Genomic DNA, 13,193 nt, shown 5'->3' with positions numbered 1-13,193 from the left:
GAGCTCTGTGAGATTTCATCCTCAGTGTGGGATCCCGGTGGGAATACCAAGAAAAAAAAAAAAAAAAAGAGAATTTACCTTCTCACTGCCAGCCAAGTCCACCAGGTAAAGTTTCCCACTGAGTTTTTTCTCCGTTTCCACGTTCTCCTGTTTGATATTGATGAGGAAGATGCTGTGGCTCCTCGAGCTGTGCTCGTTCATGTCTGAAATCCCAGAGCACACAGCTCTTGTTAAAATTCATTTCCAACCCGGCCAGGAATTCCATCCCACCAAATTCCCAAATCCCAGGGAAGCTGGGAGGGTTTTGCTGGCATTTTGGGAGGGGAGCTCACGTTTAGCAGAAGTTTTCGTGTAAATCGCGCTGTTAAAATTTAATTTCGGAGGGATTTTTTATGGTTTGGGAAGGTAAAAATTCCACACACCCCCCACCCCCTGGCCCAGGTCACAGGTAAAACACAGCTCCAGGTTCAGCTTCCACTTATTTAAGTTTGGTTGGAACCAAGTTATGCTGGAATTTCCAAAAAATAACAAAAATAAAAATGCTAAGAATCAAGAAACCACTTTCTCATCTTTTTTTCCCCCTTTTCTCTGTTACCATAAACCCACCTGCACCTTTTCCCATCAATATTCATATTTATCTGAATTCATTTTATCTCCAAACTCGGTTTTTTTTTTTTCCCCCAATTTTCTCCTTGCCTTTTCAGTAAAAAAAAAAACATCTCTCAGAACTTCTCTGAGTGCACCAAAGGCAAAAGGTGCATTTGGGTATTTTTGTTAAAGAAAATAACATGGACAGGGGGAGGAAATGTTCCTCAGAATAAATTTCTATCAGTATGATGGCAAAAAAGAAATATAATATTGACCAAAGCAAGAAGGCAGAGACAGAGAACAGAAAGGAGTTACCCAAGGCCTCAAAAGAAATCACATTAAATAAAAATTTAAAATAAAAATAAAAACAAATATACCCAAAATATCACCTCACAACCAAGAATTTTATATTTTATATATAAAATTTAAAAATATATATATTTGATTTTATAGACTGAGGTTCTGCCAAATCCACTGCTTGGATCAGGGACGTGTTCCAGCACAAATTTGGGAAGAGGTTCTTTTATTCGTGCAGCACAACATCAGCGAGTTTGGATTATTATGGGGTGCAATCCCTGCAGATTTGTTTGTTTTGCCATCCCTGGAACCCAATCCGAGGCATTGCTTTGACAGGCAGAGGTTGGAAACTGCCCTGAACTCTCTGACCAGGGAATTACAGCCCCGAGGAAAACGTCAAGACATCGTTTGAGCTCCTCAAAATTCCCAAATATCTTCACCCTGAGCACCAAGCCCTGCTGTGATTTTTGGAGCAATCCCATTTAATTCCAGCCCTTAAATTCTGAGCAGAGCTCTGTACCAAAGCACGGGGGCAATTAACTGGAAGTGTTACAATTCCAGCAGCATCCACTCATTCCCAAAGTGATTTTTCTGAGTCCTTTGGTGGCCACGAGGGATCCATAAATCCCTTGGCAGCCCCCTCTGGAGAGAATTCCAGAGAATTCCAGGGACACTCACTTGTCACAGCCACGTGCCTGTTGGCCTTGCCTTCGTCAATGACATCCAGAACTTCCTCAGGACTGGACACGAACCTTTCTGTGCAGCCCTGGGGACACAAAAGGGGGAGTCAGGAATGGCCAGGTGGGAATCAGGGATGGCCAGGTGGGAATCAGGGATGGTCAGGTGGGATCAGGAATGTCCAGGTGGGATCAGGGATGGGTCAGGTAGGGATCAGGGATGTTTAAGGGGGAAATCAGGGATGGCCAGGTGGGAATCAAGAAGGTTCAGGTGGAAACCAGGAATGGTCAGGTGGGAATCAGGAATGTCCAGGTGGGAATCAGGAATGTCCAGGTGGGAATCTCTGATGGTCAGGTGGGAATCAGGGATGCTCAGGTGGGATCAGGGATCCCCAGGTGGGATCAGGGATGGGTCAGGTGGGAATCGGGAATGGTCAGGTGGGAATCAGGGATGTCCAGGTGGGAATCTCTGATGGTCAGGTGGGAATCTCTGATGGTCAGGTGGGATCAGGGATCCCCAGGTGGGAATCAGGAAGGGTCAGGTGGAATCAGGGATCCCCAGGTGGGATCAGGGATGCTCAGGTGGGAATCTCTGATGGTCAGGTGGGAATCAGGGATGCTCAGGTGGGAATCAGGGATCCCCAGGTGGGAATCTCTGATGGTCAGGTGGGAGTCAGGGATCCCCAGGTGGGATCAGGGATGCTCAGGTGGGAATCAGGGATCCCCAGGTGGGATCAGGGATAATTTGGCGCTAATGAACAAACCAATCCTCAGAGCCATCAGCATCCCAGGGGATCGTGGCCGGGACAATGGGCCCCATCCTGCCCTGGGGTCACTTCCAGGGGAAACTTGGGACCAATTCTTTCCCACAGGATTCAAGCCTCAGTGAAATCCAGACACACAGCACGACATTTTCCACAGGAGACATGGAATGACACGACATGTATCCCTAATTTGGGTTAGATTTCACACCCAAGTTCATTGTTCTCCCTCAAACTACAAGGCAAAGTGCAAAGTCCTTCTCTCTCGAGGCAATAAATGATTTTATCAATTTCTTTTTGCTCCTCAAGCTGAGAATAAACAGAAAAACATTATCCATACATTATTTCAGCTCACATATGTTCCTCTCAAACATATTGCATTGAAGTGAGGGCCCAGAAAGCCATAAAAACAAATTCCTAACCCAACCAATCTGTTCTGAACGTCGTGAGATTACAGCGAAATATTAAAGAACAAAATTCCTCCCGTTGTTCTCTTTCATATCTGACATGAAAGGGGAATAGGAACGCTTGAAATTTAACAGCATCCTAACAAAATGGCAACGTTCAAAGCCAGGAAAATGAAACAAACATGATTCAAGGCCATTAATATTTCAGGAAACTTGTTTAAAAGCCAGGAACCAACAGAACCTGAACATTGCAGGCTTCAAACGGGAGGTGAATTATTTCAGCAAACTCACTGCATGCAAATGGAATTAAATGCAATTGTGGTGGGGGGCAAAAAAAAAAAAAAAGCTAAAGATAAAAATAAAAATATTCTTTTACCTTAACATAGGGGACTCTGTTTTTATCTTCATGTACAGCAAGGTTTGTCTTTGACACTGGAGAAAGATGTGGAGATCATTAGGAATATTCCAGAAGCAATAAATCAAATATCAGCTCCAGGCATGGCAGACACATTTTGGGGATGGAAATTTGTCAATGAGATCGTTCCCCACCCCTGATGATCCTCCAGTGTTTCTGACACACAGAAATTGTTTCCTGCTCTGTCCATCTCGTACCTGTTCATTTATATTTAATTTGGGGGGACAAAAGCTTTTTGTTTATTGCTTGGGTGAATTAAATCAACCCAGACTAAGCTGGGTTTTGGTAAAGCAGAGGAGACAGGAGAGGAGCCTGGAATTCAGAACAGCTCTGAGCCACATTTGCAGGAATTTCTACATTTACAGATATTTCTACTTGTGCAGGAATTTCTACATTTACAGGAATTTCTACTTGTGCAGGAATTTCTGATGAACAGAATTCCCTTTTATTAACCCTCAGCATGCAGAGCTGGAGACATGAATTGTGACAGGAGCAGATCCCCCACCAGGCTGCCTGACAGAAACAAGGGATAATTCTAAACCACCTCCTGCATTTTTAAACCATTTTTTTTTAAATTTTAAACAATTTTCCTCGAAGAGCAGCCATGGCCAAGGAGGCTGTGGAATCCTCAGATTCTGATTCATAACAGAGCTCGTGCTCTGCAGACACATCAGATGATGGGAGCTGCAAAATTCTCCAGTTTAAATTTAATTCTCTCCTAAATAAAATCACAGTTCCCCCCTCCCAGGCTTTGGTGAAAAGCTCTTGGATGAAACCAAGGCACTCAGTCACATAAAAAAAACCCAGAACTTACCATCAAGTAGGTCCCTTATTTTGTCCAAATATATCTCGAAGTAGGAAACCTGATTAAATAATCACAGAAATCACAGATTTAAACGTTGTTGTCTCCGTGTTTCCATCCCTGTCAAAGCACCAAACTAAAAATAAAACTTCACCTCCCACACAGTTTAAATTCCACGGGAACACATTTGTATCTTGAATGATTTCCCAGCCATTGATCTTCCTCCATTTATCAGGAAAGTGCACAAAAAAAACCTCCAGGTAAACCTTATCTCTTTTTTTTTTTTTTTTTTTTTTTTTTTTTGGGTAACAGAGGCAAAATTGACAAAAAAAAAAAATTGAACTGAATCAAACCAACCCAGCTCCTGCCATATCTGTGCATCATGACAAGGGTCAGCTTTGAGGATTGTAAAGATTGTACATTGAATTTTCACCTCCCCCCATAACAAAAAAAAAAAAACAAAAAAACAGAGAGCACCTTTACCATCCCATTTCCACAAGCCTCAGCAATAAATATAAAATTCTTTACCATCCCATTTCCACAAGCCTGAGAAATAAATATGAAATTAAACTTTTAAATGAAACATGTGACAGCTCTGCCTGGAATCAAATCCAAAGAAGAAAATGAAAAGGAGCTGAGCTGTAAAAAAGAGAGACAATTGTCCTCAAAAAAAAAAAAAATTAAGAAGAAGGAGAATGATTTAATGAATGACTTTTTTAATAAAAGGGGATTTGACTCACAGAAGGAAACAGAAATAAGTGAGGGGAGTGGGGCCTAACCCTTCCCTAATTAAGGTTTATGCAGATTATTTAGCTGGAATATCACAGGGCTGCATTCTAGGGATCAATGAACTCCTGGTATTGAGAAAAATCTCATTTTCTCTCATCTGAAAAATAATATTGTTTTTTTTTACACAGAGGAGTTGAACTGCTATTAAATACAGATATATTTTACATTTTTTTGCCTTTATTTCCCCATATAAAGCCTTCCTCTGGCCCAGCTGATTCCAACAGCCCAGTTAGGCCAGACTTAATATTTTATATTAAAAACCAGCACTCCTGGAGAGGAGACACCAAATCCCAAAGGGATCCTGCTGGGGAGGGAGAGGGAAAAATGCCATTGATTGTCACTGTCACCGTTCATTAATCGGAGCGTGACAGTCGGGTGAAGCCGGGCTGGTGCTTCCAGAACATTCCAGACAGCTCCTTGTGGGCAGCTTCCCTGGAGCCCTGCTGGGACAGGGCTGGGACAGCTCCGTGCTGGCCCAGGTGACAATTCCATGATTTCCCAGGTGACAATTCCGTGTTTTCCCGGGTGACAATTCTATATTTTCCCAGGTGACAATTCCATACTTTCCCGGGTGACAATTCCCTGCTTTCCCGGGTGACAATTCCATACTTTCCCGGGTGACAAATCCGTGTTTTCCCAGGTGACAAATCCATACTTTCCCAGGTGACAATTCCGTGCTTTCCCGGGTGACAATTCCCTGCTTTCCCAGGTGACAATTCCCTGCTTTCCCGGGTGACAATTCCCTGTTTTCCCAGGTGACAATTCCCTTCTTTCCCAGGTGACAGTTCCATGTTTCCAGGGTGACAATTCCGTGTTTTCCCAGGTGACAATTCCCTGCTTTCCCAGGTGACAATTCCATACTTTCTCAGGTGACAATTCCCTGCTTTCCCAGGTGACAATTCTATATTTTCCCAGGTGACAATTCCATACTTTCTCAGGTGACAATTCCCTGCTTTCCCGGGTGACAATTCCGTGATTTCCCAGGTGACAATTCCGTGTTTTTCCAGGTGACAATTCCATATTTTCCCGGGTGACAATTCCGTGATTTCCCAGGTGACAATTCCGTGTTTTCCCGGGTGACAATTTCCTGCTTTCCCGGGTGACAATTCCGTGATTTCCCAGGTGACAATTCCGTGTTTTCCCAGGTGACAATTCTATATTTTCCCAGGTGACAATTCCATGTTTCCCAGGTGACAATTCCATCCTTTCCCAGGTGACAATTCCATCCTTTCCCAGGTGACAATTCCCTGCTTTCCCAAGTGACAATTCCGTGTTTTCCCGGGTGACAATTCCATATTTTCCCAGGTGACAATTCTATATTTTCCCAGGTGACAATTCCATCCTTTTCCAGGTGACAATTCCCACAGCGTGCAGGGATTTCCCGCAGCTCGGGGTCCCCGTCCTGTCACCCCTCGGGGCTGTCTCGTGGAATCGCAGCGAGCCTGGAAACCTTTCCCGGGGAGCGCCGGGAATCCGGGGAAATTCGGAGATCTCTCCCCGTATTTTACAAATCTTTCTGCTCCATCTGTGACATTTTTCCCGTCTGTGCCTCTTTGCTCCTTCCCAATACCTGGCCAAGGGCTCACAGGTACAAGATAATTAAAATAAACGCACAAAAAATCCCCCCCGGGAGCACCTCGAGGGATTTAATGCGAATAAAGTGATTTTAAAATTCACTTTTCTCTAAGTTTCGAGGCGCAGAAAGGGCAGGGAGCAGCAGGAGAAGGGACAGCGGCCTCACATTTATTCCTGCTGAACGTTTTAGGTCTGGCTGCATTTTTGGGGTGGAACAGGAAAATCTTTTTTTCCCTGCAATCCATGGGGGTTTTTATGGATTTTACTGGAAAGATTTTCTTGGAAAAGCCCTGGCCCTGCAGGACCCCAGGCGGGCAGCGGGAATTAAAGGTCACTCCCAAAAATTTGGGAAATCACGTGGTTGGGATCGAGGAAAGGACACGGAAACCATCGGAGCAGCAGGAATTCCAAAATCACTTCTGAACATCCTCCCGTGGATCGCCCCAGCCTCTCCCCGTTTTCCATCCCACATCCTTGGGATGGGATATCAGGATTTTCCCAAATTTCCTGCGGTCCCGTGGTCAGAACCAGGAGCTGCAGTAAATCAATATTTGGTTGCACCCAAAGGTGCTTCCAGCAAACCTGAGCTGGACACACACGAGCTCCAGAAAAAAAAATTAAAAAAAAAAAATATCCAGGCATCATCAGTAATAAATATTGGGAAAGGGAAAGGGATGGAGAAAAAAAAAACAGAAAAAAATAAAATAAAATAAAATAATTTTAAAACCCACAAAAAACCACAAAAAAAACCACAAAAAAATCACAAAAAACCCACAAAAAACCCACAAATATCCCACTAAAAACCCACTAAAAACCCACTAAAAACCCACTAAAAACCCACTAAAGAACCACAAAAAACCACAAAAAACCCCACCAAAAAACACCAAAAAAACCACAAAAAAACCCACAAAAACCCCACAAAAAACACAAAAAACCACAAAAATCCACAAAAAACCCCACAAAACCCCCCAGAATATTCCAAGTGGGATTTCCCTTGGAATTCCTTCCATGTGCCTCGACATTTTTTTTACCTTTATGTGGAATTCCAGGTTCTCATCCATGGAGTAGATGTGATCGAAGATGTCGTGTGCAATCCTGGGGATGATTCCCATCAGCTGGGGGTCGTGCAGCTTCCCCTGAGAACACCAAAAAAAATTTAAAAATTAAAAAAAAAAAAAATCCATTTTTTCCTCAGGGAGAACACAGGAGGGAGATTTATCCCGATTTTCCTCTTCTTACGAATATTTATTGCTCTAAGAAAAAAAAAAAACAACCCCCAGCTTGGTTGTTCCCCGTTCATCCAAAATTTGGGAATTTTTCAGTGAGAAAAAAAAAATAAACACCCAACCCCTCAGCTTGGTTCTTTCTCCCTGTTCAATCAGAATTTTAATTTTCACAGAATTTCGATTTCACTGGAATTTCTGTTTCTGTGGAATTTCAGTTTCCACGAAAATTCAGTTATTTCCATCAATTTCCACGGAATTTCAATTTCCATGGAATTCAGTTTTCAGTGAATTTCAATTCCCGTGGAATTTATTTTTCACTGAATTTCAATTTTCACGGAATTTCAATTTCCCTGGAATTTCAATTATTCCATTGAATTTCAATTCCCTTGGAATTTCAATTTTAATGGAATTTCAATAATTTCCATCAATTTCCGTGGAATTTCAATTTCCACGGAATTCCAATTTCCACGGAATTTCATTCCCCCTGGGATTTCAATTCCTGTGAAATTTTAATTTTCGTGGAATTTCAATTTTCACTGAATTTCAATTTCCCTGGAATTTCAATTATTCCATTGAATTTCAATTTCCCTGGAATTTCAATTATTTCCCTGGAATTTCAATTTCCACAGAATTTCAATTCCCGTGGAATTTTAATTTTGGTGGAATTTCAATTTCCACGGAATTTCAATTTTCGTGGAATGTCAATTCCCGTGGAATTTCAATTTCCCTGGAATTTCAATTTCCATGGAATTCAGTTTGCACTGAATTTCAATTTTCATGCAATTTCAATTTCCACGGAATTTCAATTTCCGTGGAATTTCAACTTTCACTGATTTTCAATTTTCAAGGAATTTCAATTATTTCCATGGAATTCAATTTTCACGGAATTTCAATTTCCCTGGAATTTCAATTATTCCATTGAATTTCAATTCCCGTGGATTTTTAATTTTTGTGGCATTTCCATTTTCGTGGAATTTCAGTTTCCACGGCATTTCAATTTCCACGGAATTTCAATTATTTCCATGGAATTCAATTTTCACGGAATTTCAATTTCCCTGGAATTTCAATTATTCCATTGAATTTCAATTATTTTCCTGGAATTTCAATTTTTACAGAATTTCAATTTCCTTGGAATTTCAATTTCTGTGGAATTTCAATTTTCATGGAATGTCAATTCCCGTGGAATTTCAATTCCTTTGAAATTTCAATTTCCACGGAATTTCAATTATTTTCCTGGAATTTCAATTTCCACAGAATTTCAATTTCCTTGGAATTTCAATTTCTGTGGAATTTCAATTCCCGTGGAATTTGAATTTTTGTGGAATTCCAATTATTCCCCAGGGATTTCACCTCCATGGTGTGAGTTTTTCCCGACGATGTTTGTCCATAGGCGAAGATTGTGCCGTTGTAACCTTCCAGAACATCTGCAACGAGAGGGAAAAAAAATTCCCAAAAAATTCCATTAAAACCCTTCCAGGAAATCTGCAACTCAATTATCAGAATTCCTAAAACATCTGCAGTGATGGAAAAGAGTTTTTACAGGAGGAGAAGTGATAGGAAAGAGGAAATGTTTATTAAAAAATAGGAAATGTTTATTAAAAAATAGGAAATGTTTATAAAAAATAGGAAATATTTGTAAAAAATGGGAAATATAGGAAATATTTGTAGGAAATAGGAAATGTTTCTAAAAAATAGGAAATATTTATTAAAAATAAGAAATATTTATAGGAAGTATTTGTAGGAAATAGGAAATGTTTATAAAAAATAGGAAATATTTATTAAAAATATAGGAAATGTTTATAAAAATATAGGAAATGTTTATAGGAAATAGGAAATGTTTCTAGGAAATGGGAAATATTTCTAGGAAATAGGACATAGGAAATATTTATAATATAGGAAAGAATTATAGGAAATATTTATAAAAAATAGGAAATTTTTATGATCAGCAGAGCTGCTGCCACCCAAAAAAAAAAAAAAAGAAAAAGAAAAAGAAAAAAAGAATAAAACAGAATAAAACAGAATAAACTAAAATAAAATATTTTTTAAAAAAATTAAAAATAAAGTAATAAAATAAAATAACACAAATAATCAAATAAAATATAATAAATTTTTATATTAAAATAAAAAATTAAATTAAATTCAAGAACAATCCTGTTCCCCCCCTAATATCCCAAAAAACCCAAGATTTTGTGTGGAACGAGGAGAGAATACAGATCCTGCAATTCCTTTAGCTCTTTATTTCTTTTTCCTGCACACAGACAAACCCTTAAAAAAAAAAAAAAAATAAAAATCCTTTATTCTAAACTTTCCTTCAGCCACCCAACCGTTCCTTTTCCATGTTCAAACATCCCGAGGGCGCAGAAAGCCCCGAATTTCCCCTCTTTGGAAGAATAAAAACCCCAAACTTTACCTTTGACAATCTGCTTGGCACAGGCGTTATAAACTTGTTCCTGGGTCGTGTTGGGAGGTAAAACCCTGTCAAACACGTAGGGCTTCCCTTGCTGCAAACACAGCAGAAATTCCGTGAGAAAAAATATATTTAAAAAAAAAATAATAATTAAAAAAAATATATATATACATATATACATACATATATATATCTATATATATACACACATATATACATATATATATACATTTCACCCACTCAAACCAGCTCTACTTTGGTTTTTTTTTTTTTTTTTGGTTTTTGGTTTTTTTTTTTATTATATATTTTTCATTGCAGAGCGTTTTTAAAATACCATTCCTTTAACCTGCAGCCTGCCCTGACTGCTGACGTTTCCATATTCACATTCCTGTTTTCCAATCACTGTGTGACACTTTAAGCCTGAAGTTGTTTTTCTTTTTTTGTTTTGTTTTGTTTTGGGGTTTTTTTTGGTGGAAAATTCTGAAATCTTTCCTCTACTTCCAACATTGGAATTCTCGTTTGCCTGTGGAATCTTTTTTTTCTCTTGGTACAAACATTTTGTGTTTGTGTTCGAGGTGGATTTATCCTTTGCTCGGAGCTATAAAAACTTTCCAACTCACTTGCTGATTTACCCTTTGGGTTTTTAATTACCCAGTAAAACTGGCTCAGCAATTCTTTTTTTTTTTTTTCTATATCAAAACTTGCTTTAATTTCTATTCTTTCTATTCTTTCTTCAGGCTCTACATTCAAAGATCTTCCTGTTCAACACACTCAGATCCTGTCAGATCTTTATAATCCCCAACAATGAATTTTATCACTGCCGATTTATACAAAAAAATCACATTTCCCATCAGCCTGAAATGCAGAATTTCCCGGAGAGGGGAATTTCGGTGCATTGGACAGGAGAATATTTTGTGGCCTGAACAGATGTGACATTTTGGGTGCTCCAAACCCTTTTTTTTTATTTATTTCCTATGGCTGGCAATAAAAGGGGAATATTCCCTGTGTGCTCACACTGGGGTCACGGCCGAACAGCAGCAGGAGGTGGAGATTTCCTTCTCCTCCAGGGAATTGAGGGGGAATAGCCGAGAAAATATCGGGGGAATAATCCTCTAATTAATGGGGAATAACCCTTTAAATATTGGGATTATAGCCGTGAAAATATTGGGGAATAACCCTGTAAATATTGGGATTATAGCCGTGAAAATATTGGGGAATAACCCTTTAAATATTGGGATTATAGCCGTGAAAATATCGGGGGAATAATCCTCTAATTAATGGGGAATAACCCTTTAAATACTGGGATTATAGCCGTGAAAATATTGGGGAATAACCCTGTAAATATTGGGATTATAGCCATGAAAATATTGGGGAATAACCCTTTAAATATTGGGATTATAGCCGTGAAAATATTGGGGAATAACCCTGTAATTAATGGGGAATAGCCATGAAAATATCGAGGGAATAATCCTGTAAATATTGGGGGGAATAACCCTGTGAATATTGGGATTATAGCCATGAAAATACTGGGGAATAATCCTGTAAATATCGGGGGACTAGCCATGGAAATATTGAGGAATAATCCTGTAAATATTGGGGGAATAACCCTGTAAATATTGGGATTATAGCCATGGAAATATTGGGGGAATAACCCTGTAAATATTGGAATTATAGCCATGAAATATTGAGGGAATAATCCTGTAAATAATGGGGAATAACCCTGTAAATATTTGGATTATAGCCATGAAAATACTGGGGAATAACCCTGTAAATATCAGGGGAATAAATCTGTAAATATTAGGAGAAAAATCCTGTAAATATCAAAGGAAAAACCCTGTAAATATTGGGAGAATAACCCTGTAAATATCGAGAGATTAACCCTGTAAATACTGGGGGAAATAGCCATGTAAATTTTGGGGAAATAATCCTATAAATATTGGGGCAATAACCCTGTAAATACTGCGGAAATAGTTATTTAATTATTGGGGAAATAACCCTGTAAACATTGGGGGGATAACCCTGTAAATATTGGGGGAAATAACCACATTTTGGGGGAATAAATCTGTAAATATTGGGGCAATAACCCTGTAAATATTGGGAGAATAACCATGAAAATATCAGGGAATAAATCTGTAAATATTTGCAGATTTGCTGTTCTCTCCTACAAACCAGTGCAAGCTGTGCTGTGACACAAGGCCAGAGAAAAACTGAATTTTGCAGGTCCTGAGCTCTGCTGGGCCCAGAAATGTCCCAGAAATGTCCCAGAACTGTCCCAGTCCAGTCCCAGTCCAGTCCCAGTCCAGTCCCAGTCCAGCACTGGTTTCATTTCTGTGCTGGACACACAAAAATGTCACCAAAAGCCTGGACCCAAACCAGGCAGCTCATCCCAGCCATGTCACCCTGAACTTGTACTTTATTCAGATAATAATCGTAATTTTTTAAATAATTCTTTTTTAAAAGAATTATTTAAAAAAAAAAAGAAATAATTTAAAATTAATAATTTTAAAAATAATAATTTAAATAATGATGTTTAAAGTAATAATAAATTAAATAAGAATTTTAAAATAATAATAATTTTAATAATAATTCTAAAAATAATAATTTTAATATTATTTTTTAAATAATAATAATTTTAATAATAATTTTTAAAATAATTTCGATAACCATTTTTAAAATAATAATTTCAATAATACTTTTTAAAATAATTTCAAACTCATTATTTTTAAAATTATGATTGTTAAAATTATTATTTTTAAAATTAAATTTAAATTGAATTTTTAAAAATTTAAAAATAATAATTTTAACAATAATAAAATTTTAACAATAATAATTTTAACAATAATTTTAACAATAATAATTTTTAAAATAAATTTAAATTCATCATTTTAACAATAATAATTTTAAAAATAATTTTAAATACTAATTTTAAAAATAATAATTTTAACAGTAATAATTTAAAAAAAAATTTTAAATCCATCATTTTTAAAATAATAATTTTAAATTCATAATTTTTAAAATAATAATTTTAAATTCATCATTTTTAAAATAATAATTTTAACAATCATAATTTCTCAATCAGCACCAACAAACCACCTGGCGCCGTGTGGGGAGAGCCCCCCAGTGACATTTGGGATGGGACTGGAGTCACCCTGTGAGGAAATGAATTTACAGAGAGCAGAGGTTCGTGTCCCAACAGGAGGCAGAGGAGTCCTTTTCCTGTATGGAATAAAGGCAGAGCCCATGGGCCAT

At 38.1% G+C, this 13,193-nt stretch overlaps 1 protein-coding gene across 2 annotated transcripts in view; it reads right to left on the bottom strand.

The window, feature by feature from the left end:
- KIF5C (kinesin family member 5C) overlaps window positions 1–13,193 on the bottom strand; it is a 67,185-nt gene that overhangs the window by 35,108 nt on the left and 18,884 nt on the right. For both annotated transcript variants that reach the window (XM_088168408.1, XM_014891652.2), the window contains exons 2-8: window positions 9,948–10,038; window positions 8,888–8,961; window positions 7,343–7,447; window positions 3,960–4,008; window positions 3,107–3,162; window positions 1,564–1,651; window positions 79–203 (exon numbers count right to left, since the gene is read on the bottom strand). In XM_088168408.1, the coding sequence (XP_088024534.1) occupies window positions 79–203; window positions 1,564–1,651; window positions 3,107–3,162; window positions 3,960–4,008; window positions 7,343–7,447; window positions 8,888–8,961; window positions 9,948–10,038 (588 nt within the window). The remainder of the gene's footprint in view (window positions 1–78; window positions 204–1,563; window positions 1,652–3,106; window positions 3,163–3,959; window positions 4,009–7,342; window positions 7,448–8,887; window positions 8,962–9,947; window positions 10,039–13,193) is intronic.

The sequence above is a fragment of the Sturnus vulgaris genome, chromosome 7 (assembly GCF_052056855.1).
Source record: "Sturnus vulgaris isolate bStuVul1 chromosome 7, bStuVul1.hap1, whole genome shotgun sequence".
Classification (NCBI taxonomy): domain Eukaryota; kingdom Metazoa; phylum Chordata; class Aves; order Passeriformes; family Sturnidae; genus Sturnus; species Sturnus vulgaris.
The sequence above is the reverse complement of the archived record's forward strand: the minus strand, read 5'-3'. Positions and strand labels throughout refer to the sequence as shown.